This window comes from Gekko japonicus, unplaced genomic scaffold (assembly GCF_001447785.1).
Source record: "Gekko japonicus isolate JY-2015 unplaced genomic scaffold, Gekko_japonicus_V1.1 scaffold28, whole genome shotgun sequence".
Lineage (NCBI taxonomy): Eukaryota > Metazoa > Chordata > Lepidosauria > Squamata > Gekkonidae > Gekko > Gekko japonicus.
In genome coordinates this window covers 222,405-237,946 of record NW_015177010.1, presented here as the reverse complement: position 1 = coordinate 237,946, position 15,542 = coordinate 222,405, and the positions used below count along the sequence as shown (strand labels likewise).

At 47.7% G+C, this 15,542-nt stretch overlaps 1 protein-coding gene across 2 annotated transcripts in view; it reads right to left on the bottom strand.

Moving 5' to 3' along the window:
* The window catches only part of SYN3 (synapsin III), a 290,629-nt gene that overhangs the window by 262,333 nt on the left and 12,754 nt on the right, over nt 1-15,542 (bottom strand). For both annotated transcript variants that reach the window (XM_015427584.1, XM_015427582.1), the window contains exon 2: nt 2,898-2,955. In XM_015427584.1, coding sequence (XP_015283070.1) covers nt 2,898-2,955 — 58 coding nt within the window. The remainder of the gene's footprint in view (nt 1-2,897; nt 2,956-15,542) is intronic.

Below are 15,542 nucleotides of genomic sequence, written 5' to 3'. Positions count from 1 at the left end.
GGCCTCAATTTGTCTCTGAGGAGTTTAAACATTTCCTCACGAGTAATGGCATCCGCCAAATGACTTCGGCCCCCTTCCATCCGGCATCTAATGGCCAAGCCGAACGGATGGTCAGAACGGCCAAAGAGGCCCTGGGTAAAATGGATGGCCGAGTTACTAATGGGGCGGAGGCTCACGACCCGCTTGAACCGAATGCACCCAGACCTCACTGAAGAGCAATCCGAGCGTACCACGGCGCAACCGAAGGTGCGCATGTTTGAAAAAGGAGACAAGGTTTTCGGCCGAAATTATGCTAATGGTCACTTATGGCTTCCTGGGGTAATATCCGACTCTGTGGGTACTCGCATGTATGTGGTGCAGTTGACTGACGGTCGAATCTGGCGGCGCCACATAGATCAGTTAAGGAGGCGTTGGGCTACGGACAGCGCTGACTCTCCGACGGCTGAATCCCCTGATGTTGAGTGGAGTCCCCCAGAGCAGGCGGTGAGTACCGAAAGGCCCGGTACTGTCCCCGAGTCAGGGCAGACCCCTGTGTGCGGGGCTGAAACCCCAGTAGAGTTTGTGCCTGAACCAAGCTGTAGTGAACCCCACTCTGACCCACAACCTTGTATGCCCATGGAGCCTGCACCGCTCCGCAGGTCCCAGCGTTCGCGGCAAATGCCGACTTATCTGAAGGACTATGAATGTAATTATTGTGGGAATAACTGATGTACAAAAGTTTGATTGTCTGTATGTAAATAATAAAACATTTGGGATGATGGCTTAACTTAGGGGGGAGGAATTGTAATGTATTGAAACGTTTACATGAATCACCTCATAGGGCTCCTATGTTAAGCTTCGAGCCATACCAGGGCTCCTCTGAGCGAACTTCCTATTGGTCGCTTCGTAACAGCGACCAATCAGAACATACCATTCCCTAGGAGGGAAAGACTCCCATTGGTCCTTAACTAAGCAATCTCATTGGTTGTTAATTGTAAATAGGCGTGGCTACATTAGCCCGGTTATGTTTAAAAGGAGCATAAGCTCCCACTGTTTTCTGTTCTGGTTTCTTACTGAGTTGAGTGCTTGTTCGTTACTTCCAATAAAGCTGAATCACTTGCTGAATCACTCTAAGAGTCCTTTGTTAGTGCGATCTAACAATTCCTGTGTCGCATATTTGAATTTTGGTATGGAAAATAAGATGTATAACTATGTCCATGTGTGCCCCAGCTCAGCATAACTCTTGATCCATAAGCAGTTGTAAATGTGGCTCCTTGCTGCCTGCTGAGGTGCGATGCTGGTGGGTGGGGGCTGGTTTGCCTCCTCCAGCTGGAGGAGGGGTACATCGAGTGTTGTGACATTCAATGTTACAATGCTGGAGTGGGTGGAGCCGGCTCCTTAAAGGTCAGGCTCCGCCCACATCCTAGCAGTTGCTGCTTGTTGCTCAGCTCACCCTGCCGCCCTGTTTCTAGTGCAGGCTTATGCCGGTTGCCTTTTGGGGCCAGGTAGGGATTTTTTGCCTCTTCTCATGATTGGCTTTTTGAGAGGTGGTGTTTTCACTTACCTTGCATTGAGGACAGGGGACCTGAAAGAATTGGCTATGGTGGTTACCATTAAATGGGTTGGTCCCTTTGTTGTAGTGTGGGGAGAAAAACGGAATTGGTAAGTACCTGACACATTTCTGTTTGAAAATAAGGGGTCCACCAAGAATGGCCTTCAGGCCTTGTGGCTCAAGGCTGGAACTGGGGATCTCTCATTGGAGCTACCTGCTTAGGCTCATTCCTGCAGGCCGTGTGGCTTCGTGAGTGGCTTTCCAGGGTCGCTGACAACATGCCAGGCCGCCGATTGAGGGCCACAAGGATGGCTCAAGATTGGGGCAGGTGACTCGCTCAGTGGAGGGCTGGGAAGTGGTCAGAGGGTGACACCTGCCCTGTCTCTTGCTCATTTCTTGCACTAGTGGTATTCCCCTAGCCACGCTGTTAATAAATAGTTAATAAAGTGGCCCTTATATAAATCCAAATCAGCTTCCATCTCTTTATTCCAACTGGGGGAGCAATGAATGAAGCGCATATAAAAGCAGTGGTTCTCCGATTTGGAAACACGGCACATAAAGGGGGGGAAAAAGATAGGGCCAAGAGGAAGCTGCATATTCATTGCAAAGAACCCTATAGCCTGATTTATTTCCATGTCAAATATAACATCAGGAGTGTCAGAGAATAAATTAAGGCAACAGTTCAAAAGTTAGCAGTGGAGCAAGACAGGACAATTCATACACAAGTGGATACAAAACAAGCACCAACACTTCAAACCATCTGTTGCAGTCCAAATATCAGATACATAAATTGCTGGTTTTTCTCTGCCTTTCCTACAAAGCAGGCTGTAGACTAGTGAGCCAAACATTAAAATGCATTAAAGGGGAAATGAGAACATACAAAAACAAACAGTTCACACATTTCAATATTGTTACAGGGTGTCCTGAGAATTGTGTCTGTAAAAGTATCATCATGTTGGAAACCAGTGCATATCTGTAATAAAACAGGTGGGAAGGGATGTTGCTGGAATTCTGCTGCAGGAGTGCTAATCATCTGGACATATCCTTCTAAGATACTCTACTATACTTGCCTCAGAAAAAAAGTTCTTTTTTTAATGTGTCACAACTTTCCCCTCACAAATACCATGTTTTCATGTATGGCCAACGAAGTGTGAAAATCTGCAGCATGATTCAGCAGGCATCTGGAAAAACACTCTAGGCCTTAGCAAATCACTACCTTAACAGAAAACCTAATTGATTCTGATGTAAGCTAGTCTCCCAAAGCCCTCTTAATTCCAAACTACCCCTAGCTGATGCCCTTTGCTAAATCAGGACTGAACTGCATCACTTCACCCATTTTTGACAGACGTTCTCATTGCCCACTGACCTGTTCCACTCGGATCTCCAATTCCCCATTCACCTTCTTTCCTTGAAAATACTTAGCCCTGAGGGGGGAAAAGGAGAGAAACAGAGAGAGTTAAATAGATATAACAGATACTTATGTTGCCTCAGTTTTTATTTGCTTCTGTTTTCTCTTTCCTGGTCCTTTTTCATTGGACTTGGTTTACAAGGTATTTTCTCAGTTTCATTTCCATTGACTATGGAGCAGATGTGGGTTTGGACTTTCAGAATGATTTTTAAAATATCCTCAGGCACAAGGACTATATGTGGGAAAGGGTGATTTGGATGGACTATCCATATAATTTCTAGTGCAAAAGAAAAGGGAGAGCTGCTCAGAAAACAGGAGATGCTCACCCCTATTTAAGATGCAAGCTAGTGTTATCTCTGACATTTTCACAAGTCACTGCTATTCATATGAACCTGCCTTGCCATCAGATGATTTCCCAACGTACTAGACAGTACTGAGCAAAATGGACTGATACCGTCAATCAGTCCATTTTTCTCAGTACTGTCTAGTACGTTGGGAAATGCCTGGAGATTTGGAGGGTGGAGCCTGGGGAGGGCAGGGTTTGGAGAGGGAAGGGACTTCAGTGGAGTATAAGGCCATAGAGTCCACCCTCCAGAGCAGCCATTTTCTCTAGAAGAACTGATCTCTGCCACCTCAGGATCAGTTATAATTCCATGAGATCTCTAGCCACACCTGAATGTTGGCCACTCTACTGTCTATTTGGACTAGGATTGCCAGCTCTGGGTTGGGAAATACCTGGAGATTTGTGGGGTGGAGTCTGGGGAGGGCAGAGTTTGGGGAGGGGAGGGCAGGGACCTCAGAAGGGTACAGTGCCATAGAGTCCATGCTCCAAAGCAGCCATTTCCTCCGGGGGAACTGATTTCTGTCGTCTGGAGAACAGTTGTAAAAGCAGGAGCTCTCCAGACCCCGCTGGGAGGGGTCAATTAAACCTGATGGGGGAATATTTTAAACAAAGAACCACAGCCATCTGCAAGGCTCTCCCGAGGGCTGAAGAATGGTCGGCAGGCAAACTGTCGCAGCTGCTCCTCCGCTGATCTTCTCCTGACTGCTGAAGAAGGCTGGTCAGGCAAATGGCTGCTCGGCTGCTGAGGTAAACTGTTCGAATTGGAGTTTTGGTGGGAGCTGGCTCTGTAGGTGGGAATCAGGCACACCTTCTGATGGGCAGTTCAGGCAGCCAACTGATTTTGGCAGGCATAGAATGTTGCCATGCGAAAATACGTTTATATATAAGGGCAGGATTAGTATATATTCCCCTGGTGTGGTAGTTTATGTCTATTGGATGCAGCTTTTATTTATTTGGATCTAGACAACAAGGGTCCTAGTAGTCTAAAGAAGGGCATAAAAGCCTTTCTGTCATGTAATTAAGTTGATGTGCTTTATGGTCTGCTGTCAGTACACCAAAGTTACTATAAGCCGTATAAGGCTACCTGGTGCTGCTGAGTGCTACCCTAGGACCCAGTGGGGTTTGAGAACCTGAGTAATTACCTCATCCTGGAACCCACAAACAAAAGGAGAAATTATACTAAGTAGCAAGAGAAGTTTAAATGTTCCCCTGCTCAGAATTGGAGGCATTCTGACCTTCAAGATCGCAAGGAAATCTTGATAGCCTCTGTGTGTATACATATGCATTGGTGGACGAGTGAAACACACACTACATTTTCCACCCTTAAAGGTCTGAGTATCATATCCAGAGCAGTTGCTTGGACCCTAGAAACACTGCTGAGAAGTAACAGAATGTACTGTTCCTAGCTCATAAATCCACCTCTTGCTGATCATGTCATAGACCCCTCCTGCTTGTTCTTGGCCTCCCCTATACATCACTCTGTTGTTTCCTTTGCTTTCTTTCCTCCAGCTTTAAGAACATAAGAACATAAGAGACGCCAATGTTGGATCAGGCCAAAGGCCCATCCAGTCCAACACTCTGTGTCACACAGTGGCCAGAAATACCAGTGCCATCAGGAGGTCCAGCAGTGGGGCCAGGACATTAGAAGCCCTCCCACTGTTGACCCCCCCAAGCACCAAGAAGACAGAGCATCACTTGCCCCAGAGCCCCTAGCTATACCTTGTGGCTAATAGCCACTGATGGACCTCTGCTCCATATGCTTATCTAATTCCCTTTTGAAGCCGTTCATGCTTGTAGCACCCACCACTTCCTGTGGCAGTGAATTCCATGTGTTAATCACTCTTTGGGTGAAGAAGTACTTCCTTTTATCCATTCTAACCCGACCGCTCTGCAGTTTCATGGAGTGCCCACGAGTTCTTGTATTGTGAGAAAGGGAGAAAAGTACCTCTTTCTTTACCTGCTCTTTCCCATGCATAATCTTATAAACCTCGATCATGTCACCCCTCAGTCGTCTTTTCTCCAAGCTAAAGAGCCCTAAGCGCTTTAACCTTTCCTCATAGGGAAAGTGTTCCAACCCTTTTATCATTCGAGTTGCCCTTTTCTGCACTTTTTCCAAAGCTATAATATCCTTTTTAAGGTGTGGTGCCCAGAACTGCACACAGTATTCCAAATGAGGTCTTACCATTGATTTATATAGGGGCATTATTATATTGGCTGATCTGTTTTCAATACCCTTCCTAATAATCCCCAGCATAGCATTGGCCTTCTTTATTGCAGTCACACACTGTCTCGACATTTTCAGTGAGTTATCCACTACAACTCCAAGATCTCTCTCTTGCTCAGTCTCTGCCAGTTCAGACCCCATCAATGTGTATTTATATTTAGGATTTTTGGCTCCAATGTGCATCACCTTGCACTTGGCCACATTGAACCCCATTTGCCATGTTGACGCCCACTCGCCCATCTTTGACAGATCCCTTTGGAGTGCCTCACAATCCTCACTGGTTTTCACCACCTTGAACAACTTTGTATCATCCGCAAATTTAGCCACTTCACTGCTTACTCCCATCTCCAAATCATTTATGAACAAGTTAAAAAGCAGTGGACCAAGTACTGATCCCTGTGGTACCCCACTGCTTACCACCCTCCACTGAGAAAATTGCCCACCTACACTCACTCTCTGTTTTCTATGAACTAGCCAGTTTTTGATCCATAAAAGGACTTGTCCTTCTATCCCATGATTTTTGAGCTTACTTAGGAGCCTTTGATGAGGAACTTTATCAAAAGCTTTCTGGAAGTCAAGGTAAATAATATCTATTGGATCCCCCTTGTCCACATGTTTGTTCACCCCCTCAAAGAACACTAACAGGTTAGTGAGACATGTTGCACATAAACAAGGAAGCAAGGCTGACAAAGGTCTTTAGGACACTTGAGGTTCTCAGAACATCTTCCCAAGAACATGCCACACAGCCAGTTTCCATTCTTGCCAGTGGAAGCTAATGACATCAGAATTTAAGAAGAAGAAGTATTAGATTTATACCCCGTCCTTCATGCTTACAATCTCCTTTCCCTTCCCCTCCCCACAACAGACACGCTGTGAGGTAGGTGGGGCTAAGAGAACTCTTTCGAGAACTGCTCGTGAGAGAACAGCTCTGGAAGAACTTGTAACTGATTCAAAATCACACGAGCAGCTGCATGTGGAGGAGTGGGGAATGTCATCCCACCGGGCGCGTCTAGGCTTGCCAAGTCCCCCCGGGGGGCAGGGAAACCCCCCCCCAGGCCCGTTTCCCCACCACCAGCGGATCGGGCCCCGGGGGGAACCCCACCCCGGCGTGCGTGTCACCAAGAAGTGACGTTATGACAGCGGGCACGCTGGGGGCGGGGCCAGGGTCATCTGAGGGAAAACTCTATGGTTTTCCCTCGGATGGTCGTGGCCCCGCCCCCAGTGTGCCCGTCGTCATAACGTCACTTCCTTGTGATGTGCGTGCGCGCTCCAGCCGCGGACCGGGAGTCCCCCGGTAAGAAGATTTTTCCACTTGGCAACCCTAGGTGCATCATGCGGGGGACACTCTAGCATTTGGCTAAAAACTGTATGGCGACCGTATAATTTTTTTGCCAAATGCTAGTGTGTCCCCTGCACAACATGCCCGATGCAATAATGTCACTTCCAGGTGATGCCATTGTGATGCATGTGCTTTGCGCGCATGCCAGAAGCTCCAAGAATCCGAGCTGGAGCCCCCACTGGCAGCCAGGTAAGACCTGGCAACCCTGCCTCCAGACTACAGAGTTCAGTTCCCCAAAAGAAAATGGCTGTCAGATGGTGGACTCTATACACTGCTGAGATCCCTCCCCTCCCAAACCCCACCCTCCCCAGGCTCCACCACCAAATATCCATGAATTTCTCAACTCAAATTTGAGTTGAGCATGGAGGTTCCACACACCTTCTGTCTCTCTTCATTTTTGCAGTTGTTACGTCATTTTATTTTCTCAGAGACATGTCTTTAAAAAGTCAGGTTTTTTAAACAAGGATGTTGTCATCATTGACAGCATCTCAGCACCCTCCCCCTTTTGTTGCACACATGCTATATTAATAGACTACTAGAAGAGGGGCACATGTATGAGAAGTGCCAAAGTGTCCCTATGGAAAAATGTCCTCCACTCTAAGGTCCTCCACCCCCCAGTATTTGGATGCTTTAGGCGGCAAACTGGTTTTAAAAGGTTTTCCTCTTGCAAGACAGCAAGCAAATAGAAGTAAATTACCTATCCAGTCAATTGCTTCCAAGCGGCTGTACTTAATGTCTCTGAACATCCTCTGCCTTGAACCACCTCTGAACATCTCCGGCCTTGAAAACCCTACAGGGTTGCCATAAATCGATTGCAACTTGATGGCACTATCTACCACCCAGCAGCCAAGAACTATGAAGTAGGCCAGTGGGGCTGCTCAGAGACACGCCCCACCAGAACTGAAAGATAACACCTCCCCAAACCAATATAATATCAAATTTCTACAAAAAATATAGTAAAGGCAGTGGGGCACTGGATATCAAGCCACAGGAAAGACTTAAAGTGATATATCATTATCAGGGAATTTTTTTAAATTAAAAATACTTGCCTATGCAAGGGGAAAAAATCCTTTCTGTGGAGGAAAATTAGGGTCCAGGACATATCAAGAAAACAAGGCCAAAAGGCACAAAGTGAAGACTGAGTGGCTGGAAAAAGCACTGAGGGGTCCTGTGCTTCTGAAAGTGCAAGAAAACAAATGGCCATGGCAAAAACGTTTTTGTTGTTGTTGTTGTTCAGGGCAGAGAAGGAAAAAGGTACCAGTTGCTGCCAGCACAAAGGAAAAGCAGTGATAGCTCTTGTAGCTTCTTATAGTAATAGACTGGTATCAGGCGAGTGTGTAAAAAAGGATACTACTTGAAAAATTGCAGATGTAAGGGATAAAAATTCCTTATTACTGAGGTGGGGAAAGGAGAGGTCAGGGTGAGGTTGTTCCACAGTCATGGTCCAGTCAGCAGAAGTGGGAGGAACCAACAGAAGCACTCAAATTTGATCGCTAGAAAAAGATTGGAGTAAAATTGCTTCCAACAGAATGAAAAAAGGGAAAAGTGAGAGGCCAAAAATTAATGGGTCAAGAAAACATGTGGAAACCAGGATATAAAAATAAGCAGCATGGATCAAGAACCGCTGCAATGATGCCATACGGATAATCCCAGTAATGTGGAACCTTGAACTGAATTACATTTTGTTTAGCCCATAGTTAGTTTTGACTTTTAAAAAATATCTGGTAGGTGGCCTGCTTCTTCAAAGCCATGTCTATGACCAGACACATTCCCAGATACCATACGGAACAATTCTGCGGTTCAAAATTATATTGCCAAGCCCTCTCCCATGAGTATGAAGGTTTGGGATGCTGGGGATCTTGCAGCCCTTCATGACACCACTTCTGCCCCTGGAGCTGCATTGTTGGGGTGGGGCTCATCCGCTGATTTGCTGCCTCTCAGACACCTGTTGAAAGTACTGAAAGAAAAGAGGAAAACCTACTCCAAACTTTCTCTTCCTTTGTTGGCCCCATTCCCAGAATCCTTCTCAACTTCTTCTGCCTCGCTCGTTCCAAAATCCCTTACTCACCCCTCTATGTCACCACCCCAATTACACAAGAAAAATGAAAATACTACCAGATTCTAAAAGAAACACACACTACACTATTGCTTGGCAACCACAGTTTCTCTGTCTACCAGTTTATTTATTTCTTTTATTGAAAATGTTTTTAATGCTGCCTTTCTACCTAATCAGGCCCCCCAATAGGGTTGCCATCCCCCTGGTGGGTCCCCAGAAGGGCTGCCAAGTGGGGGCGGGTGGCGGGTAAACCCCCGCTTCGGAGGCCCGATTTCCGCCGCCACGGAATCGGGCCCCGGGAGGAACTCCGCCCCCCGAAGCACAGTGTGGCTGCGTCACTGGAGGTGACGCAACCACGTCGATCATGTTGGGGGCGTGGCCCCGATCGTCGGAGGGAAAACTCTATGGTCGGAGGGAAAACTCTATGGCTCCGATGATCGGGGCCACAGCTTCAACATGATCGACGGCGCACGTCACTTCGACGGCGCGCGCAAGTCGAAGAACGGCTCCTGGAGCCCGGCGAGGCTCCCCCGCCGGTAAGAACATTTCACTTGGCAACCCTAGTCCCCAGCTGGCCAGTGGAGGAAGCCCCACCCCCAAACAGCAGCATGCCAATGTGATGACACTGGGGCCATCAGCATGTCGACGCTCCAGCATTCAGGGGAACTCTATGGTTACTCAATGTTCCCTCTAAGCTGTGGAGTCTTGTGAGCAAAAATTCTACTTCGTGAGCTACTGGCATTCAAGTTGTGAGCAAGTGATTTGGCTCCTGCATAAATTAGTCTTCTCTGGAGCCATCCTCCCTGAGCTAAGATGGAAATGTGTGAGCTGGAGGGTAAAAAACTGTGAGCTAGCTCACACTAACTCAGCTTAGAGTGAACACTGGTTACCATAGAGTTTTTGCTCTGAATGCATTGCTGTGCGATGGCCCTAGCATGATGACATCACTACCAACATGGCAGAAGAATCCCAGTGAGGAGCAAGGAGCCTCTCGCTGGACAAAAGTCTTCTCCCATTGGTGGAAGGCACTAATAGAGGGAGAGAGATGAATCTCCCTGGGGAGGGAACTGTAATGTTTTGGTGATATGACCAAGAAAGCCCTTTTTCAGGTCACCACCCATCTAGCCTCACATGGTATGGGCAACCAAAGGAGGGTCTCCGAAGATGACCACAGTGAGTGGGTAGGTTTATATGGGAGAAAGGGGTCCTTGTGGTATGTTGGTCCAAGGATGTAAAGGGCTTTAAAGGTCAATACTAGCACCTTGAATTGAGCTGAGAAACAAATTGGAAATCAGTGTTGATGGAACAATACTGGAGTGGTATAGTCTGTACAACCTACTCCAATCAACACTCAGGCTGCAGCATTTTTCTGTTGTTTTTTTGTCTTTATTTTTTTATTGCTTTTCTACAAACACTAGGAAGGGGGAAATAGGGGAATTACTAAGACAAACAAATAAAACTACGAAATAAAGCAAGGATCATAAATATACAGACATAATCATTGTTATTCCTACAGATTATATATAAAGAAAGAAAGTATGAAATGTTACTGTTGGATTTCTTACCATAATAAAGCTATTATAAGCCTATTTTGGAGTACATTATAGCCTACTAGGAATCAGGCCCGTTGTAGGAATGGACAACTAGCGCTAGCAACTGGCCGCAGACCCCAGACCCCTCCCCCCCGGTCGCCTAAGTCCAAGGCTGTCAGAACGGGCCCCCTTCCCGCATGGTCGAGGCACCGGCGGGTCAAGCTGGCCAGCCTGTTGGGCCCGCCTCATGCGCTCGAGGCATCGTCATCAGCCAGGGCTCGCCCTCTCCAGGCTTCAGCTCTCAAATCTCCAGGAATTCCCCACCTGGAGTTGGCAACCCTATCTCCTTCCCAGCCAAGTATCAACCTACCTTCACTTCCCCCTCACTGATCAGCTGTCCATCTCCCCCCACCAGCAGCCCCCCACCGTGCTCTGAATCCCTGACTGCCACATCACCTTGGTTGTCATGGAGGGGGGGCATCTCAGCAGGGTATAAGGACACAGAGTCCACCATTTTCTCCAGGGGAACTGATCTCTGCCATCTGGAGAGCAGTTGGACCTTTTGAGTTGCACAACAACCCTGTGAGGTAGGTTAGGCTGAAAGTCTGTGACTGGTCCAAAATCACCCACTCAGCTTCTACAGCAAGAACCTGGAACTCAGAGACCCCGCTCTGAAGCACTAATGGCTATGCCTAGGGTAGCCAACCTCTAGGTGGAGCCTGAATATCACCAGGTATCACAACTGAACTCCAGACAACAGATCTCTCCCCACCCCCCGGAGAAAATAACTGCTTTGGAAGGTGGGCTTTATGGCATTATGTTCAGCTGAGGCCTCTCCCTTCCCCAAACCCTGGCTTCCGTAGACTCTACCAGAAAATCTCCAGGAATTTCCCTACCTGGAGCTGGCAACCCTAGCCAGACTGGCCCCAATGAGTTCCTCACAAAGGCCTGCAAAGGGTTTCCTTCCTTTGTCTGAATTAACAACTCAGCTGTTCGCCTTCCACCCTTGTTCTGTGGGCGTATCTCACCCCTTAAGTTCGCTGCCACCACTCACTGAATTGTCACTGCCTTTTTAGAGGGACACTGAGACCCTCTGGCCGAATCTCCCTATTTGGAGATGGAATCCCCAATCTTTGGGGGATCCCTGGAAAGTTGGCAACCCAAAGGTCTGGCCTTTCCTTGCCTCCTTGGGCTACCCCCTCCCTTTGTTATTGTGCAGAGCGGGAGAGACTATGTGGTCAGAGCACAACACAGATTATTAGCCCAAATAAAAGAATTTATCTAACTATTTACACAGTTATGGAGCACACACACACACTAAATAAATAAGGCACAGCTGTAGGAGTAAGGACACACTATGAACCCACAGAGGCATAAATCTACAGGGGTTAAATGCCATCCTCTTTTCCTACACACCAGCCTCTGGCTCTGTGCTCCAGCCTCTCCCTTGCCCAAGAGAGCAGGGAAACTTCCATTCATTCCCCAGTCCAGTCGACTATGGAGTGGCTGAATTTCTGCTGCCTCCCAGGGATCCCCCACGTCTCTGGCTTGTGGCCTGGACAGCCTGGTCAGCACAGGCAGCAGGAGCCTTTCCTAACCTCCTGGAGGATGAAGACGGCCTCCTCCCTGGATGGACTGCAGTCTATATTGATGCCACCCCGCGGATTGGGACAGTCCCTGTTTTCCCACCTTTTTCTGCCTTGGGGCAGCTGGGAACTGTAGTCCAGCAAATGAGGAAGCCCCATTCAACCCAGTGGGTGATACCCCTACAGGCCCCTCTCTGGAACTACAGCTCAATTAAACCTTATGGCGGAACATTTTAAACATTCACAGATTGAGGACAATAATGTATTGGCATTTCCATGTTATTTTAATCCAGAATTCCTTTTTTCAACAGGTCAGGACATCAAGTCACTGAAGTGCTTACGAACTTCCTCGAGTTTCAATGTTCGTTTCGAGGCAGTCTTTATCAAAATTCTGTTTAGTTGTAATTCTTTCACAAAGTAATCCAATATTTACGAAGTTGACACATTCCGAATGGCTAAGAATAGCTCCCAAGTTACAAATAGTTCCTTTTAGCGGACTTGGGACTTGTAACTTGTAACTTGGGAGCTATTCTTAGCCATTCGGAATGTGTCAACTTCGTAAATATTGGATTACTTTGTGAAAGAATTACAACTAAACAGAATTTTGATAAAGACTGCCTCGAAACGAACATTGAAGCTCGAGGAAGTTCGTAAGCACTTCAGTGACCTGATGTCCTGACCTGTTGAAAAAAGGAATTCTGGATTAAAACAACACGGAAATGCCAATACATTATTGTCCTCAATCTGTGAATGTTTGAACTGTTGCAGCAATTTTTTGTAAATTGATGTAGTTTGATTGCTGTGCCCTTTAGTTATATTGTCTGTCTTTTTGGGAACATTTTAAACAAACAACCACAGACAGCAGGTTGGGAACCCCATTGTGAGTTCCAGCGGTGCTCTTGGCACCGAGGGGAGATGAACTTTACTTTCCCTTCATCCCACAAAATGTAAGGGTCATGCACATGCAGCCAGGGGCTCCCTAACACTAGCGGAAATCTGGCTGCGGGGGTGATCATAAATGGACGTTCCTCCCAGTGATCCCCCGTCCCCACCTGCAACGGGACTGTCTCGAACTCACATGGCTCCTTCATCATGGACCCATCCATTTGATGAGGTCCCTCCCACACACAGAGTCAATAAGTACCCTCACACAGATGTGAGTTCCTTGCGTGTGGTTAATAATAGTTACAGTCACGAAAAACAGAGGGGGGTAGCTGCTCACTGCTTTTGGCGCCTCCGGGATCCGGCCCTGCTGCTCCGCGCCGCTCATAGCAAGACCTGGCCTTTTCCCGCCGGCTCGTTGCCTTCGTCCTTGCTGTATTCCTCCCCAATTTCTTCCAGGGTGACTTGTAGCGCCTTGGCGAATTTAGGCTTCCCCGCAGGTTTCTTAGCTGGTGTGCCAGGCCGTGCCTTGGCTGGCTCTGCTTGCGCCAATTTCCTCGGACTCGATCCCCCGCAATCGGCCGCGAAATGTCCCCGTTCCCCACACTTAAGGCAGAACCCTTGTTTCATCCGCTGCTCTCTGGTAGACTCAGCCGGACGTGTAGATTTCACCTTCAGTTGGGGGGGGGTTCGGCTTACCCCCGCCGCTGCAATATCTAGGTGTAGGGTGTTCAGTCGGGCCTCTGCACTCTCCGCTTCTTGCATCCATGCAGGGAGGGAAATCGGGTCTACTGCACGCAGGACCGTTTCGCGGATCTCCGGGTTCAACCCCACCCGGTACAACTCCGCTAAGACCTGATCTGGCCAATTTTGAACCTTGGCAGCATGCAATTTAAACTCCAATGAGTATTCTCTCACAGACCGCTTCCCTTGCTTCAGGGTGCATAAGAATGCCCGTGCCTTGGGCCCAGCATTCCGATCCTCGAATTGGGCATGCAACGCCCACATAAAAGCGTCCAAGTTCACTAGCTCCAGGCCCCGCGCGTTGTGCAGCCCCACATACCACGCCGCAGCAGCTCCCTGTTACTGAGCCGCAATAACATCCACTTGGGCTACTGTCGTCTGGGAACAGGTGGCCCAACCTTTCCACAAATTCCTCTGGACAGTCTTCAAGGGCAGTCCTGTGTAGAGTGCATTGCATTAATCTAACCTAGATGTTAGCAGAGCAAAGACCACAGTGGCAAGAATTTTTCAGCCCAGAAAGGGCCACAGCTGGCTCACCAGCAAAAGCCAGTAAAAGGCACCCCTGACCATCACCGCCACTTATTTATCCAGCTGGGGGCTTGGGTCCAGGAGCACCCCCTAAGGATACGAATCTGCTCCTTTAGGGGAAGTGTAGCCTCATCCAGAACAGGGGATAACCCATTTCCCCACACCAATACACTTCAATTTTGTTGGGATTAGTTTTCAGCTTGTTAGCCCTCATCCTTTCCAAAACTGCCTCCAGGCACCTGTTCACTATTTCTACAGCCTCCCTGGGATCTGCTGGTAGTGTGAGATAGAGCTGAGTGTTACTGCATATTGGTGACAACTCAGCCCGAATTTTTGGATGGCTTCTACCAGCAGCTTTGGATAGATGGTGAAAAGCATGGGGAACAAGATGGACCCTTGGGGAACCCCGCAGCCCACAGGCCAAGGGGCAGAGCAGCAGTCCCCCAGCACCACACTCTGAAACCAATCTTTGAGGTAGGACCAGAACCTCTGCAGAACGGTGCCTCCCAGTCCCAGTCCCTATGCTTGGAACAGGCCTCATGTCTGGGCAGGACTGGAGGCTGCAAAAAGATCAGCTAGAAAATGAGCAGAAGGCTGCAAGGAGGTGGGAAAGGACAGAAAGAATGGCCACTTCCTCTGTTTAGTATTATGAGTCAGATTATAGCCAAGGGCTGATGAGCAAAGCACTGCTACTGGAGGCACGTTTTCCTTTGTACAATGGACGTGGTCATTGTCTCTTTGTTTCTGTGTTGCATTAAGTCATGTTTGGAAACAGGGCCACGGTGCAGCAGTAGGTTCAATACCATATATATCAGGTTCAGTGAGCTCAGGTTGCCAAGACTGGGGAAAACAATGGAGAATTACATAGAGGCTAAATGGACCAATAGTCTTACTTCTTTCATTGCTAGCCTGGATGGAAATACTTTGCATGTGATGGATAATGTCCATCTTTGGCTGAGAGAATTCTTTGTGTGGAAAAGGAAACGTGTTCACGTTTATCTATCCTGTTTCATGGAAGGGAAGCCAAAGATAATAACATTTCCTGAAAAGGAAATATATCAGTAAATAAACCAGTATTACAATTGATTGTTTTCCGGTCTATTGTTCCAGGGCCAGCCCTTCACAGAGTGTTCCGTTCTCCCACAGGACCTGCCCCATATTCACATTTCTTCCAGCCACAAAATCCCAGATGCTCTTTAAATAACAGCTTTGCGTAACATGTGGGGCAACAATTTTATTTTGTACAGTATTCAAATTAGTGCATTGTTGGCCCATTCACCCTTAATAAAGCTGGGTGGCATGGCAGAGTGTCATGTAGTTTGTTGCAGAGCATGGGAAATGTTTATTACAGATCTGTTTTTTATGGAAG